Genomic DNA, 14,764 nt, shown 5'->3' on the forward strand with positions numbered 1-14,764 from the left:
AGGCCGCCGGGCCCGCCCTGCCCCATTAGGCTGCGGCAGGTGGGGCGGGGGCTCCCTGGTCAGGATTTTCACCATCCCCCCCTCCCTGCAGAGCGCTCCCCCGATTGCCCCCAGTCCCTTCGCTCGGTGGGGAGCGACTTCTGCTGCTCCTTTTCCCAAATCCCTACGAGCAGCACCGGCCCACCCCTTGGAGGAGGAAGAGCCGAGAGCTTAGGGTAAAGGGCTCTTCCATGTTAATTTCAGCGATTCGTGGCCTTTTTCTCTGAACGCGGAAAGCTCCGAGGCTGGCCATCTTTCCTAGTCCAGGGATTTGCTTTTAAATAACAGGTAGCTGTGGCTCTTGCTTTGTGTAAGACCCGAATCAAATAACTTAATAGCTTAGAATTCTTTTTATTTTTGCCCTGCGACTGGGTCTTTCGAGTCGAGGACAGTATATTATTTGTCATAAATTCCACAGCCATGCCGGTGTTGAATGATAGAGCAGCCTTTTGTTTGAAAGCCGTCCCAATGAATTTGATTAGATGCTTCCCAAAGAAAATTGCTTTTAAAAGTCTCTTTGCTGTACTGCGATAAAATTTATTTTAAATACAGGGCTTGTTAAGGTTAAGGGTTGAATATATTTTAAATTAAAAGCCCGAATAGACCAGAAAGCTGGGTTGAGATGATGCGTGAACTGCTGCAACACCTTATCACATCTCCTTTATATAATAGGTCCCCAATTCTGTAGGCCCTTTGTTCTGTCTTCATCACGGTGTTTTAGAAAAACTTACCATCGTGGCTGTCAGGGAAGAATAGAAGAGAGACCATATGAAATATTTTCATAATACGTTGAGAAATTGCGTCGTCATAGCAATTGGACTTTACTAAAACAGAATGTATCAAAGATGGAAGAGTGGGGGTGTATTGCAGCCAGGAAACAAAATCTTAAGAATAGCAGTGGGAACACTCAGCTGTATGAAGCCATTGAGAGAGGTTTCCAACTCTGCAGTGTAGTCATTTATTCTCCCTTTTGTTACAGCTAATGTCTTAGATTTTGAAAGGTCAAATTGAAGTCAAAGTTTAAAGAATGTGCTGCAGGGGAAAAAAATGTGCTGCAGTAAGGGCCTCTGTGCAGGAAATTAACAATAAGCCTTTTTTAGTAACTGGGCCAATAATTACTCAAAGGGACCCTCAAAGTGTGTTAGCTGTTACCCAGGGACCTAGATGGAGAGGCACAGAGACTTGAAAGGAGGATTTGCTCTGTGCTGGACAGGTGTGAAGCAGTTCTCAGCATTAACCATCAGCTCAGTAACATTCTCTGATAGCTTTTGGTCTAGGACAGAGTGTTTTGTAGTAATCTAATAATTGGAGAAATCCGATCTGTCACAGGCTCTGATATGAGCTGGTCAAGCGATCTGATGAACAGGTTTAGGTGGAGAGAGCTATTTTTTAAGCCTATCTTTTGGTTCCCTCGGTTAGAGTTTTCTCTCCTCGTCCTTATCTGCCTTCATCTCAAAGGGAGGGGCCCACTGCGGATCCTGAAAAGTGGTTGTCAGGAATAGTCCACAGTGCTGTCATTGCTGAACCTGCATTAACGACAGTGGGCACAGGGCTGGCCTCCTGACCAGTCCTCCGTGGGCTCTTCCACGACTCCACTAGTTATGCAGCTGGGGCTGCTGCAGCTGGTCATCTGTGTGGTCCATCAGCTGTGGTGGGCGTCGGTAGAAGAATGCAACACCCTAGTGGCAAATGCTGACTCCAGGAATGCAGGAGGACCGCATGGGGACTGGAGCAGCTGCGCCTGTACCTCCCTTCCACTTTTTTTTGCATATTCTTCTCGTAGCGGTTTTAGACAGGAAATAGTATTTTGTAGAGGAAGTGGACTAGTAAACTAGGCCCAGGTCAGATCTTTGTAGCTTGAGTTCTTTCTGATGATTTCATGAAATTATACTATTTAATTACTGAACAGAAGGGGATTTAGGAATCATCTAGTCTTTGAAATCTCAATTCATTGGAACGTTTAGTGTTAAAAAGTACATCCGGTATTATTACTTTATTTGAAAAGTGGGGGGAAAGCCCCAAAAGGGGGTATGACTTGGCCACAACAGCACACCTAGATAGGAACCGCTAAAACCAGACAACCTCGGTTCTCTTTCCACTTTTTAAATCCCTGGTGGGATTTAGAAGGTACTGGGAAAATACGTGAAATTTGATTTTTACTGATATTCCTATATTTTTAAGGATCTGTTTTCTTCCTTCTGAAGCTGTTTGGTTCCGTTTGCCCTCAGAAGCTTGTTATCTTGCTCTCCCCTCCCTCTTTAGACTGCACATTCTTCCATCATGTTGTCATCGTTTCGTAAGCGCAGAGTCCAGGTATTTGACCAGCATGCAGAAAATGCGTTGCTTTTTTTAGTTTTTGCCTGGTTTGCAGTGAAGACACCTTTGTGTCAAAAGTCGAATGATCCAAAGAGAGGGAGAACCCTGCCTGCATGACCTTTTTGTTAAGGTTTCTGTTAGGGTTTGCTTTTTTTGCTGTTACGTGAACAGAAGTCTTAGAAAATTTATTCTGAAATTTCCAAAGCCTCTTGTTTTTTTAACTTCCTCTCTTTAAGGCATGAATATATTATTTCTTATCTCCCTACTGGTGTTTGCATGTTTGCTGGGTTATTTTTATTTTATTTTATTTTTGATGATTACTTACTTGGTTCTTGAGAACCAAGGGACTGAACAGATTATGTTAGATATTTGGGAAAAAATCTGAAAATATGTAGTAAAAATAGTACTTTTAAATTTGACAAATGTTGTAAACTCGGGTTTGTTTCCTGTTCCCATTGACTTATTTTTTTCTGCCACAATCCTTGTAATGAAATGGAGCTTGCATTTCATTCTTTAGTTTTTAGAAAAGTTGACTATATACGTTTTATTTATGTACAATTTTTGAGTGTTTGCTCAATTGTACCTTCTTCAAAAAAAAAAATGCTTAAAATTAATGTCTTGCTATTCCATAAGGAGAAATATAAACTGTGCAACTTTCTTGTGATTATGGGTGATAAATCCAAGGCAAGCTCTTGTATAAATCGGACTGGTTAATTACTTAAATGAGGTTTATGAAAATGGGCCACACTATAACTTTCTCCTGTTTAGACTCTCAATAATGATGTTTTGCATTTAAATACCTATCTCTCATCTGAATGAACAGGTAAGTAGCAGCAAAGACAGTATTTGGGGGGCATGCAGAAATAAGTTTTGCAATGTTGCTCTGCGTTCTGGGTTTTGATGCAATGCAGTATGAGGCTTTTGCTTTCTTAAAGCTGTGCCTGCTCACCTCTGCAGAACCCGGCTAACAAGCTGAAACGAATTCATCCCTTTGAATGCTGACAGGCAGATCCACCATCCCAATTGGAATGTGGTTTCAGCAAAAAAAAAATTTTTTCCATGGTTAAAACTCTTAATTTATGCAATTTCGACCTCTGCTTACCAGCAGAACTGCCACTAGAATCTGCAGCTGAGCTGCTTTTGAGTTAATTCATTTGATCTGAGAATCAGTTGGTATAACATTTTTGTGGGTGCTAACCAATTCTTTGGTGGTTCGTTCTGGGGGAGCCCATCCGCATCTAGGGATGTACAGTTCTCTTGCTTTGGAAATGTAAAATTTGATAATAGTCTGGTTTTCTAAGCCATGGAAAAAAGGTGTTCCCGGTTCTGCACCTTCGGGTTCTGACGAAACAACAAAAACAGAGCTGTCGAATGGTTTCCGTGACCTTTTGCTTTGGGTGAAGTTCGTGAATTTTTCCATGGAGCCAAATGATCTCTTCATCCTGTTAGTCCCTAAAATCCCTTTCCTTGCAAAACAATACATACAGCGTCTTGCCTACAATCGGAATTCATTTCATAGTATCCCAAATGCCTGTGACATCCGGCACATTCAGCCAGTTGAAATGTCGGCGGTTCCCATGCTTTGTTTTCAATACTGACTCCTTTCATCTTCACTACAATTTTATTCTCTTCTGAGGTTCCACAGAGAAACTGAATTCTTCCGCTCTCCCAGATCGGAGTGAGAGCGTCCTCAGGCACTCACTGCAGGCGCCAAGTTTGCAGAGTCCAAAGCATTTGGCCTTTGGTTTGAAAATGTTCGTTTCTGCAGTCTTTTCTGTCGCTTAACGCAGCGTCGGTCCCACCCACTGCCTCTCCTGTCCTCAAAGACAGATGCTTCTTTCCTCTGGCACACTGGGGCCCATAGCTTCTGTAGCTTAAGTTAACGCATTTAAAAATCTCCTAAGTACCAAGGACTGCCTCCAACAGCTATCTCTTGGCATTCATCAAGAAGACAGAGATGTTAATGACTAGCTTGTTTAGAAGGCCTCCATTTTTTGTTGACTAATGCGTATGAATTTGTTTTGGATATGAGGAGTCATTCTCAGGCATGTTATATCTTTGGATTAAACTAGAACTTTTTAGCCAAGATTCATATCTTTAGACCCTGCTCTTTCTTCCCAGAGATCTAGCAGTATTGTAAGAACGCTGACCAGTTCTTTTCATTTATGACAATAGAGGACACGGTTGTAATTCCTGTTTCATCCCCTGAGATCAGTTCACATGACTTGCTGAATTGATGCAGCCGGCGTTTTGCCTGCTGCATTGCAGCGTTCGTAACCAGCCTGCATCTTCAGTCTTCCCTAACGAGATTTGCAAAAACATGACCCTTTTCTCGTTATATTAAATGAAGAGCTGTCCTTAAACATACAGAGAATTTATTCAGCACTTCATTCCCCCTCCTTCCTTCTCCGTGTACATAGATTTGACTGGCAAAATCAGAGCTGATCAGTTGCTTTGAGATAAGCAGTCAGTTGGTAGCAGTCCCGTGCGGTTTTTAGGCAGTTAGTGAACCAGATAGATAGGCTGGTGTGGTTGGAGATTGTTTTTTAATGGCTCTTTTCCAAAGTCTTCCTTTCTAGCCCTCCAAAGGCGTTAATCCCATTAAGGCTGGGAATGGCCTGGAACATTCTCTGTGGAGTCCCGCCTTATCAGTCAGCTGCATATTTGAGGGCAGGGGCGGAGTTCTCGCAGCCTCTGCCCTAGTCTTGGAGGGGACATGGTGCACACAGGCGGAAGCCAAGGAATTCCACTCACTCTCTCACAGTTTTGGGTGAGAGGTTAGAGCAACTTTGGATGGCTGTAGTTCCTGGTGATTAGAGAATTTTTCCTGTGTTTATTATAGTCTGTGAAAATAGCCCTTTTGTGAGCAAAAAGAAACTAGAACTTGTATAGATGAACTAGAGACAGCTCCTATCAGGTTAAGGATAGGAGAAGTTTCTTAACCTAGGATCTTAGGCTCCTGTGATCACGCCATTGAAAATCAGAATGCCACGGCAGTGGGAGAGCATTGATGACTTTCAGATGCCCGGCTCCCCGGAGACAGCTAGTTGTGGCTTGGCAGAACTCCCACCTCCTGACGTCAGCTGACCTACTGCAGGAAAGAAAAGTCCATTATTGCCTGACCAAAGCACTTGGTATAGAATTGACTCGTTCTACTTCACTGGGGTGACAAAGAGGGCCTTTTAGGTTGGTTAATTTCAGCAGGGCCTGGCTGGACAGTCTCCCTGGATCGGTGGGGCCGAGTCAGCAAGCTGGACCCAAGCAAGGGGACTTGCTCAGGTGTAACCTCTGCAGCGTTGTGTCGGGATTCTTTTTTTCATCATGAAGGGCTGTGTTATCTTAGAAATCTCTGTAGCAGCTAACGGTTTTAGAAATGAAGTGAATCCTGTGACGTGAGGAGGCAGGACAAACACCATCGTCATTAATCTAAAGGATCCCAGGTGCCGTGTAGTTAGTTTAATACACACTCTACCTCCTTTGGAAAACTTCTCTACGGGAAAATGCTGTAAGCAAACTAGACACAACTGCTGTTTTTCCATCTTAACTGTTTCCTGTGGGACGAGAACAAAAGTATAGAAATTATTTTTAACCATAATTGTTTACTAACTTAGTAAGACCCAATCTTTTCAAAAAAATTAATTTAGACTTTTTAATGATTAATATACCCTCCTCCTCCCCCTTTTTCCTCCAAAGTGGGGGTTGAAAAGATAAGAGGTAACGAAAGGAATTAATAAATAACCAAACAGCCTTCGGTAAAGAGTATGTCAGCTCCAGTCATGTTGAAATCACTGGTCCTAGCATGCCATTCTGAGAGCCGGAGCATCGCAGGTCACCCTAAGCTCTCGTAGGTGACCTTGTGTCCCCTGACTACTTAACAGTGAAGCGACAGCAGTTTCCGTATTTCCAAGTTTAGAATGTAATTGACTCTAATATGTGCTGAGTTCTGTGGTCAGAGAATAAGAGTAAGATAAGTTCTCTTTTATAAAAGTCACTCGGGTCTCTGAATTCCCTAAAGAACGGATAAAAACAGCAGGGAGAAAACACTAATGACACGGCAGAATGGGACAGTGCTCGAAGGGGCGCACACACACAGCGAGGACTTCTGACTCAGGACTTCCCAGAGAGATGAGGTAGTTTAGACTTGGAGGGGTTCGTCTGGTATTAAGTGGTGGCGTTAAGAGAGGGAGAGGAGGACATTTCTTACCAGGAGGAGCTTTTCGAGCTGGGAAGTGGACCCTGCCCAGCGTCAGTAACGTGGCCTCGGTGAGGGAGTTCGAAGGGAGAGGCAGGCGGAGCAGGCCGTGCAGGAGGAGGAGGAGGGCGGTCGGTTTCCGTTGTGGTAACTGTGGCTGGTGATGGGAGTGAGCCGCGTGGGAAGTCAGCCTTCTCCAGCAGAGGCTGTGCTTGCTGTCCCGGGAGCAGCCTAGACCAGAACTCGGTGTTACTACAGACCTACAGACACTCCGCTCTGAGCAGACACTTCGTGTTTCAAGGTTACCCCCAGTTTTTGATTTTTAAGGACTCTCATGAAGCCTGTTTCATAAATAGAAATTTTTTTTTTTTTTCAGACATAGCTGTCTATTGATGATCCAGAAGGGTGGCTTCCTGAGCTTGATTTCCCTGAGGTCTCGCCCCAAAGAGAAAAGAGCAGCTAACTTTTTAGCGTACTGCCCTTGGTCAGCCCAAGATGAGTGATCCAGACCTGTTCCCGAGGGTGACACCTAGTTGTGTCGCTTCTGTCAGTGCATTTTTTTTTTTTTTTTTAGACAAGATAACCCTTAGTTAACCTTGCAGATCACAAGGACCTCGTCAGCTTACAATCCCTTATTTTTTAATTTTTTACACCTACAGCACCTGGTCTTCCTAGGTGGTCTCCCATCCAAGTACTAACCAGGCCCGACCCTGCTTAGCTTCTGAGATCAGACGGGATCGGGCTTGTTCAGGGTGGCATGGCCATAGACATGGTCAGTGCATTTTTCATTTGCATTTCTTGTCACAAATCTAGCTTTTACCTGAATAGAATTCCAGTTTGACCACATGGAAAATGAAACCTGATTAGACTGTTGAGCTCTCTCCCCGCCCTTCACAAATGAATTCAGGGCTGCACACGCTGTGCATTCAGCAAACAGTTCTTAATGACCTCTGTGTGCTAGAAATCGGGGTGCAAAGATTAGATCGCTGGGTCTGATATACAGTGGGAACTATATACAAGCGTTTTGTAACTGTGGAAAAGCGGGATTAAATCTGAGGAGGGAAGGAAGGAACATTGAATACAGCTCAGCAAGGAGCAGGATCCTGCAGCTTAAGCATTTCAGCTGGGTATGGAGATACAAGTAGGAGTTATCCAGGCACAGAAGAAATGGAATATTCTAAGCAAAGGAAGCCTGTGCAGATGGCTTGGAGTCTTTAAAGAGAATCGTGTGTTTGAGAGGAGCAAGAATATTTCTGTACATCAAGAGGTCACAGGGCATGGATGAGAGATGATACCTGTCAAGCGTGCTGGGTGGATCACAGGCCTCCCAAAAGGGGGATTCTTTCTTCTCTCAGATGGGAGCCATCAGGGGTGTTAAAGCATGGGCCTGACGTGGCAAAGAATATGTTTCTTTTTATAGTTAAATAAATAAATCGGACTCTGTGGGAGAAAAACGTACAACAAAATAAACAGTTAATAAATGGAGAATAATTTGGAAAGAATGATGATGCGGGTCAAAGCCCCTCGTGTCTCTTTCCTAGGAAGTTAGTCTGTTCATAGAAGGTGGTCCTCCAAGGTGATCAGGTGCGGACCACCCCTTGGATCTGCTTTAATCCCTGAAGAGCTGGAAACGCCCACCTGGCCAGCGGTGTTTAGCTCCTCGCTGGATGTGAGGGCGGGGCCACTTTGACCAGCTTCACGCCTAATCCTTAGCCAGTTTACCCTTTCTCAGTAGCTGGGCCAGGCCCAGACACCATTAGCTTTCCTGGTCTGCATTTTTACCAAATCTCAGAACCTCTGTAGAATGTAATTTTAAATTTAGTAGGGTCCCGAGGCCATCTCATATTCACCTGACATTTTTAGTCATTCTAGGTAATTGAGCCATAGAGAGGGAAGGTGGCTCATGCATAGTCCTGTGTTACAGACAAATTTAGAAGCTCCTTCTCATTAGTCTGTTCCTGTTTCCTTCTGTGGTCCTTCCTTGGTTAGAGGATAAAATGGCTTATTCCCTATAAGAGCAGGTAACATACTCTGGGTTTTTCTTATAAATAGGTCAGGCTTTCTTCTTGACATAAAAATTTGTTGAAACTCTCCAGAAATCTGAGGTTTTAAAGTTGGAGCAGATTGACTGTTATGGGGGAAGTAACCATCTACCCAATTAGCCTGCATTTGTGGTGAACTTGAAATTGATGCTGGGCTTGTGTAGTCTCCTCGCATTCCCAAATAACCGGGAGGTGTTATTTATTTATTTTTTTTAAGATACACTGTGATTTTCTTTTAATTGTGCGCATTCAGATGAGACTAAGCCTCTTCATTGTCCAGGCTTTCTGGTAGCCCGAAGACGACTTGTAGGATTGACATTTGGGGATAACTGAGAAATCAACTACTTTGTCTAGGAAAATTCTGTTGGTTACTGACGTTAAGGACTCAGTTATTTCATAATCATTCCCTTTACTTCATTGAATAACAGGCTAAGCTCTAGAAAAATAGAAAAGCTGATTTAAGTAAGAGTAGATTCTCTCTAATCTCCACATAATGAAATGCACAGATCAGATGAAAGAACTTTTAATGTACCAATGTCGGCGTTACCTTTGAATTCTTAAAGCTCATGTAGAAGTCACGGTATAAACCATAGTTCTCTTATTCACATCTTTCACCTGATTTTAATGCCAGGTTAGATAGGCATCCTCTGAGAGACCCATATAGGCAGGTGTTGCAGGACGTGGATAGCCATTTTTCAAAAAGGAATAGGGTCCAGGCTTCATTAGATCTTGAGAAGGGGCTACCTTCTTAGTTCATTTGTCTACTAGGGCTGTCTGATAATTCTCTTCTTCCTTTCCTTCAGAGAGGCTAATTCCATTAAATCAATTTCGGTGTCTTGTGCTGACCCCAGGGCATTCTGTCTTTCCAGAAAATGGACCCAAGTGGGGTCAAAGTGCTGGAAACAGCAGAGGACATCCAGGAGAGGCGGCAGCAGGTCCTAGACAGATACCACCGCTTCAAGGAGCTCTCAACCCTTAGGCGCCAGAAGCTTGAAGATTCTTATCGATTCCAGTTTTTCCAAAGAGATGCTGAGGAGCTGGAGAAATGGATTCAGGAGAAACTTCAGATCGCCTCTGATGAGAATTACAAAGACCCAACCAACTTGCAGGTGCCTGTGATCTCCCTGGGACTTCGTGCCAGAATCAAGGGCTCAGATGTTTTTGTTCAAAATTATACAAATAAAGTCATTTAACTATGACTTTGAGTGATTGGGCAGCAAGAGGAATGTAGATAAGACATAAGAACCGACCGGCTCACTATTCTGAAAAATCCTTAGTGTGTGTATTAGTGAAGACATGTGGAATCTTGCAGGTTTTAATTTTTCTGGATGCTTTAAGCTGATGGTTCTCAAACCACTGTGTCACAGCCGTTGGAGAGCCTTCAGCACATTTTCAGGGAAGGTCTGGGTTAATCTCTTGCAATTGCATTTTTTTGAGAAAAATGTGCTCACAGTGTAATTGCTGGTGAAAATTCATCGTTAGGAGGCTCTTTTAGTGACTCATTAGTAAATCTTACCAAACACAAAGCCTTTAAAAAGCATTGAATTGTACGTAAGACAAGTTAATTTTATGGTGTAAATTATACCTCAGTAAAGCTATTTTTTTAAAACAAGACAGAGCCTTTCTTCTCATTGATTTTTGGTGAAAGACTTTTTAGCAAATGGAGCAGTAGTTGGGCCCGTGGGTCTTTTCACTACATGTGTCAAAGTCATTTAAGAAAACGGCGAACTCTGCTTTAGGTACCAGCCCTGCCTGGCGGGCCCCTTTGCAGCTCAGTACTTGATTAAAAAGAAGTACCAAGGAATGGAATGTATCAGATCAGAGTGTGGCTTCCAAAGCAAGCCAAAAATATTATATCGTGAGTGAATGTGGGTGAATTATTCAAGGGTAAACACTAAGTGCTAAGAAAACTATTATATGGTACTATTTTTCTAGAAAGGATTGGATGTCCACGTAAAAGCTGATTTCCTGGTAGACGACAGCATTAAGCTATTTTGTAGCATCTTGCTGTCTGCAAAGTTGGTGGTCCGCAGTGGCCAAGCTTTCAGAGGGCCGGTATAGATGAGTCAGAGTAATCGGAATGATTAAACAGGTGGGATGGGTGGGATGCTGAGTGATATAGTTAGAGGGAGTGAGATTCAGTAGGGGAGAGAGGAATAATGGGGGCCAAGGGGACAGAATGGTGAGGGTTTGGTGGTTGCATCTGTGACTCACTTTGTGGTCCACCAACAGGGCAAGCTTCAGAAGCATCAAGCCTTTGAGGCTGAAGTGCAGGCCAACTCAGGAGCCATTGTTAAGCTGGATGAAACCGGAAACCTGATGATCTCAGAAGGGCATTTTGCATCTGAAACCATAAGGGTGAGTAAGAGTAGGGCCTGGTGTGGGTGGATCTACCCGGTTGGTGGAGGAATGTGGATTAATGCTTACATATAAATCTGGGTTCTGAAAAAGACTTCTCTAGCTTTTTAAAAGAATTTATGAGGTCTCCTAAAGGAGTTGCCCAAATCCTGCCTTTGTAATATGTTTCAGTATGAATATAAACAAGAGTTAATATATAGGAAATTAATGTTCTTTTCGTAGAACAATTTAGAATGTGACTGTATTTTTAAAAAGTTTGCAGTGCTCGCTTCAGCAGCACTTATACTAAAGTTCACGGTAAATTAAACTGTCAGCGTTTAATTCACAGATGGTAATGAGATGGGCGAGCATATTAGTGAAACTGATGACTTTAGGGATTAGGACACAGAGATAAATAGGGTTAGCCACAGACACTATAGAGAAGGGTCTCTGCTGAAAAGCTTGCTCTCCAGATCTTGGTGGCTTGCCCTAAGAGGGACTTACTGAGGCCTAGTCGGCAAGCCAGTTAAAGGTCCCCTGTGAGGAATGATTTGTGGCACCTGTTGGTTAATGAAATGACCAACTTTGAAGCAGGAGTCCTCAGACTCTTTGGTCTGCCTCGTTTGGTGCCAGTTCATTGGAGTTGGGGCAATAATTCATCTTTCTTCTGTTTAATAAGCCTCTTTAAAAGGATGAGGTATGCACACTTAGTTTGATTTACTTCCCAGCGATCTTCATGTTTTTGTTTTCTGTCACCCGAAGTCACGTTCCAATGAGGAACCAGCCTTTTTAGTCCTTTACCTTTCAGGGCAATCCTGAAGATTTAGATGAAAGCCGTGGTCTTCAGCCCCGGCTGGAACTGTCCCTGACGCCCACTGTAGAGGTCTCATTCCCCCAGGTCTAGGGGTTTATTAATCCCACTTTAATAATTTAATGATAGTAACTAATAAATACTTGTCTCTCTTGCTCTGATATACTCTGCAGTCTCATATCAAAGACTTGCGATTAGTCTTAAGCTTATTATTAATAATTAACTATTACTAATGATTATAAATAGGAAATAAAATGTCACATAACTTAATATTTAATTAACATCTAACCTATCAGGGTACTGCAGTATGTGTCTCTGCAATTAAATACGAATATTTATCTGCCATTTTCCTATTATTTTGGATACAGCTTATAGGAAATGAAATCAGCACACCTTATTATTTTCTTGATAGAGTTGTTTTCCCAGAGGGAATGGGGCTGCTCTACAGTAGTATAACCAGGCGACAGAAGAACATGAGAAATAGATCAAGTGTTTGGCTTTCGTAATTAATCCGATAAAGGGGTAGACCCAAAGATCACTTCATTCAGGTCTATTAGGAAGTACCCTCTTCTCGCTAAGAGATCTTATTAAAGCGACGTTTGAAAGTACTGTTAGCTACTCTTTGTGGGGTAGCTATTAGCAGCTGTTTATGTGCGAACACTGTGCTGGGAATTTGACATGTGTTATCTGCAATCTGCACAATAAGCTTGCAAGGCATCCAGTATCCCCAGATACAGGGTTGAAACTGAAGCTCAGAGAAGTTTGAGTAACTCGCTCAAATTCTCACAGCTGATAGGTGACAGAACTGGAATTTCGATCCACTCTTTTTCTCTTGTCACAAGTATTTGCCTTATTTTTCCAGCCTATATTTAATTTCTGTTGACTTTCCTTTGTAACTCCCCCTGATCTGTTTCTCTGGCTCCCCATCTGTCACCCGGCTGTAATACTACAGAGCAGCCCCATTCACTCTGGGAAAACAGCCTCTATCAGCCGCTTCTCTGGAAGCTCCGGCCGCTTGCTCACGCCCCTCTTGAGAAGTCCACCTGAGTCAGAACCAGACTTTCTCCTCCGCCCTGTGAGCTCTCGGAGTGTTTTTTAAGCGGCCCAGCCTCCCTGGCCACTCATGCGCTCAAACAGTAGTAAACCTGTGAATCCCGACGCTCACTCGCAGTATTTACCAGATGAGACACACCGGGAATGGGAAAGTGCGGGGACAGGCCTGGCTCTGGTTCTTTATGGGGCCGTGAAAATGAAGTTTGCGAGAGACTGACAGCTGACTGGAGGATGAGGTTTTCCTTCGCCTTCTGTGGCCTTTTTATTTGAACGAAGGACTCTCATTTCATCACTTTGATGCTCACAGTTCCATGGCGATCCTGGCTTGGTAATTTATCTGGCCCCATAACTCAGTAACATAGTTTGACAGGCAGTGTTAACGCAGAGGAGGGGGGTGGCGTGCAGAGACTGTGCGTCCTGGATAACCTGTCTGTCACTGGTTTAGACTTTCACGCCGTACCGGACAGCGTGGCGCCCCATAGTCACCGCCACCCACATCGGGTCCCACATCCGAGTAGGTGGAGTGTTGAGTTGCTGTGGGTTGCCTTTTCCCCCTTGCCTTGGAATGCCTCTCCCTCCCCAGTGGTGGGTTCCAGCTGTAACCATCAGTGGCGGAAGTGATTGTAGTACTGGAAGTGAATCGTGTGAGCGTTTTTTTTTCTCTCCCCGCTCTCTCCTTTCACATGAAACATCCAGCTTGTTTCTGAGAGAATCCACCCATGCTGATTATCCCATGCCTTTCAAGTTTCCATTTTGCTGGGAGCGACATCTCAACCATGGGTGGATCCTAGACTTCTGTGAGCGTGTAAACCTTTCCTGTTCGTTTTACTTGTGTCTGGCAGTGTTCTACGGCCCAGTATCTTGGGCAGGCACAATCAGCGCCTTGAGATTGGGTCAGAATACGAGAACTCATCACTTAAGCTTGAATTGATGGTCAATTCCCCCCAGTCGTTGACAAGTCCTGACAGGACTGTGCCGTGAGAACCCAAAGATGCTGGAACGTGAATATGTTTGGGCCTGTGGCTGCCACTTGGGTGAAGTTTGAAATGACCTGACCTGGGAGCTATTGTACCATAACTGTCTTTTCACAGAAACTTCAAAACCTTTTCTGTCAAGAATCCTTTTTGATAGCTGATTACGTTTTGGGACCCTGTATTTTCTACTTTTGTGCTAAGATTGTCCCATTTACTAGTGCCTTGTAATATTTCTTGACCTTTATGATGTCTGTGGGATTACTTGTTTTGTTTTTTTCCCCTTTACCTCCATGAATTCCGAATTATCCTTCAGTAATATTTGCTGGCATTAATACCTCATCTTTCCTGCTCCAATAGTCTAAGAATCCCACTTTAATAATTGAATGATAGTAACTAATAAAAGGAAATACTTACAAATAATATTAAATCAACAATTGATAATTAATCATATTTAATAATTCCCTTGAAGTAAAGTAGAATAAATTTACCCATGAATGGTCAATTATTTCATACTCTCAGACCTACCAAACCACCATGAAATGAATGCTTTCTTCTGTTCTCAATTAAATTTCCTATTTCCTCTCAGTTTAGGGATTATCTTTTTTCAAGACTTGTTCAGAGATCCGCAAGGTTTCTGACTTATCGGGACTCTCTGGAAGAGCCAGATCTCATAGAAATGGTTGTAATACACGGGATTGAATTTTCACCTCCAGACTCGTTTGATGGAGCTGCACCGCCAATGGGAATTACTTTTGGAGAAAATGCGGGAGAAAGGAATCAAACTACTGCAGGCCCAGAAGCTAGTGCAGTACTTACGAGAATGTGAGGATGTGATGGACTGGATCAATGACAAGGTGCGTTTTGAGAAGGAAGGTTTGCTAGGTCACCTTCCAGAAAGGATGGAGGTCGGCTCCCCCGATCTGCATTCGAGAGCCGGTGTTAGGGGGAGCAGCTGCGGGACTGCTGTGTCCCCAGCTCCCCTCTGGTCTATTCTCATCTG

General features: G+C 43.4%; 1 protein-coding gene and 1 non-coding gene across 3 annotated transcripts in view; one reads left to right on the forward strand and one right to left on the reverse strand.

The window, feature by feature from the left end:
• Positions 1–7,197: 7,197 nt before the first annotated feature.
• On the reverse strand, positions 7,198–7,316 carry LOC112484834. The gene has a single exon (XR_003048243.1). It is a non-coding gene; the product is annotated as a 5S ribosomal RNA (ribosomal RNA).
• Positions 7,317–9,458: 2,142 nt separating this feature from the next.
• Positions 9,459–14,764, forward strand: part of SPTAN1 (spectrin alpha, non-erythrocytic 1) — a 48,181-nt gene continuing 42,875 nt past the window's right edge. For both annotated transcript variants that reach the window (XM_006918023.3, XM_006918024.3), the window contains exons 1-3: positions 9,459–9,698; positions 10,822–10,947; positions 14,478–14,700. In XM_006918023.3, coding sequence (XP_006918085.1) covers positions 9,462–9,698; positions 10,822–10,947; positions 14,478–14,700 — 586 coding nt within the window. In that variant the 5' untranslated portion in view covers positions 9,459–9,461. The remainder of the gene's footprint in view (positions 9,699–10,821; positions 10,948–14,477; positions 14,701–14,764) is intronic.

The sequence above is a fragment of the Pteropus alecto genome, unplaced genomic scaffold (genome assembly GCF_000325575.1).
Source record: "Pteropus alecto unplaced genomic scaffold, ASM32557v1 scaffold67, whole genome shotgun sequence".
In the NCBI taxonomy this organism is placed as follows: Eukaryota; Metazoa; Chordata; class Mammalia; order Chiroptera; family Pteropodidae; genus Pteropus; species Pteropus alecto.